At 40.5% G+C, this 1,524-nt stretch overlaps 1 protein-coding gene across 1 annotated transcript in view; it reads right to left on the bottom strand.

Annotated features, from left to right (window-relative positions):
• Positions 1–731: 731 nt before the first annotated feature.
• The window catches only part of MELLADRAFT_103702 (uncharacterized protein), a gene marked incomplete at both ends in the record, with an annotated part of 2,300 nt that continues 1,507 nt past the window's right edge, over positions 732–1,524 (bottom strand). The window contains 2 exons of the mRNA XM_007406658.1: positions 732–811; positions 916–1,001. Of these exons, the coding sequence (XP_007406720.1) occupies positions 732–811; positions 916–1,001 (166 nt within the window). The remainder of the gene's footprint in view (positions 812–915; positions 1,002–1,524) is intronic.

The following is a 1,524-nucleotide window of genomic DNA, read 5'->3' as shown; positions in this document are numbered from 1 at the left end:
CAGTCAAGGAAAGTGGGCTTTTACCTTCATCCTCTTCGTTAAGACGTGCGCTCACCCAGACCGATACTACAGGACTTCGTTGAAGAATCGTTTCCTCAACGCATGCCGGAGGTTGTCTTTTACGACAACGCTTGCAGGTTGACCGAACACATTTACGCCGGCCACGACTCATCACGTTGGGCTGGAACAGTGATCCCGGTGGATCCATTCCACCACCGCTTGCACGCTGAGTCCGACGAGTTTTGCAAACTCTTTACTGACCCAAAACTGTTTCCAGATATCCAAGAATCCGGCCGATGGATATTCAACGCTTCCGCTGCCGAATTGACGAACATATGGTATGGAGGGTTTGCCTCCATGTGTCGGAACATGCATTCATTAATTTACAACTTCTTTTTGGAAGAGATGGTGTACCTGAGGAATGCCTGGCTGACAAAAAAACTGGACAAAAGAATGGGGATGGAATATCTTGGGGAGGGCGTCTTGTAGTTTTCTTTCTGGAAATATCAAATAACGTGCTATGTGATATGATATGCTAAATGTTGTGATTTGCCTAACTAATAAATGAACCCTTGGGTGGCTTTTTTGTTGTACATGAACTCTTGGCTACATTGTGGCCATGAGTATTCCTCAAAGTAAGTATATATACACATGTGAGTAAATGCAATTGTTAGTCAATAAATGGAAGGACTTTTAGTATACATCCTCAAATACCACCTCAGCTTGCTCAATCATAAATGATTGCTTGCTTGGTCTTTGAATTTTTTGGGTGCATTAACTCTGGCTACATTGTTGCTGTTCATCCTCAAAGCTGCATGAACAGCAACAAGATGAACAGCATGAGATCAACTATGTATTCTGAGGTCAATTAACTTAACCTTAGAATACATCTTCACTCATCAGCTTATAACTAACCCCCCCTTGCCTTTGGTAGTTTTTCTGAACATGAACTGTGGGGTGGTTTGCTGTTCATCCTCAAAGCTGCATATATGGAACTGTAACTGCAATTATTATAAATAGAAGGACTTAACTTAGCTACATCCTCAAACTCTCCACAGCCAAAGTCTCCACAGCGCTTAATCAATCTCATAAAGGAAACCCTCCCTATGCTCTGCTCTTGGTAGCTTTTTACAGCACAGCCCCCAACTACTGGTCACTGGCAGGCCAGTACATCCGATGTCTCCAAAATGTTTTCAACAAAACTTCAATTGGTTTTCAGCATAACATCCATCTGCTATCAAGATGTTTTTGGTCAGTTACCAGCAAAATATGTCATACCACCAAAATTGAGATGATGTCATACAGCATCATAAACCTGTACAAACCTGCTCCTGTATTTCCCCACCAAGAATATATAGTTTATTAACCTTTGTGACATAAATTGACTGAGTTATTGAGGTTTGAAAAAAAAATCACGGACAAAAAATACTATTTTTGTACTATACCTAAGAATTGATTCTGGAATATCTTCCAGCTTCATCAATATACATACACAAAAAAATTGATATTCCTTTGAAAACATGT

This window comes from Melampsora larici-populina, assembly GCF_000204055.1.
Source record: "Melampsora larici-populina 98AG31 unplaced genomic scaffold MELLAscaffold_7, whole genome shotgun sequence".
Lineage (NCBI taxonomy): Eukaryota > Fungi > Basidiomycota > Pucciniomycetes > Pucciniales > Melampsoraceae > Melampsora > Melampsora laricis-populina.
The sequence above is the reverse complement of the archived record's forward strand: the minus strand, read 5'-3'. Positions and strand labels throughout refer to the sequence as shown.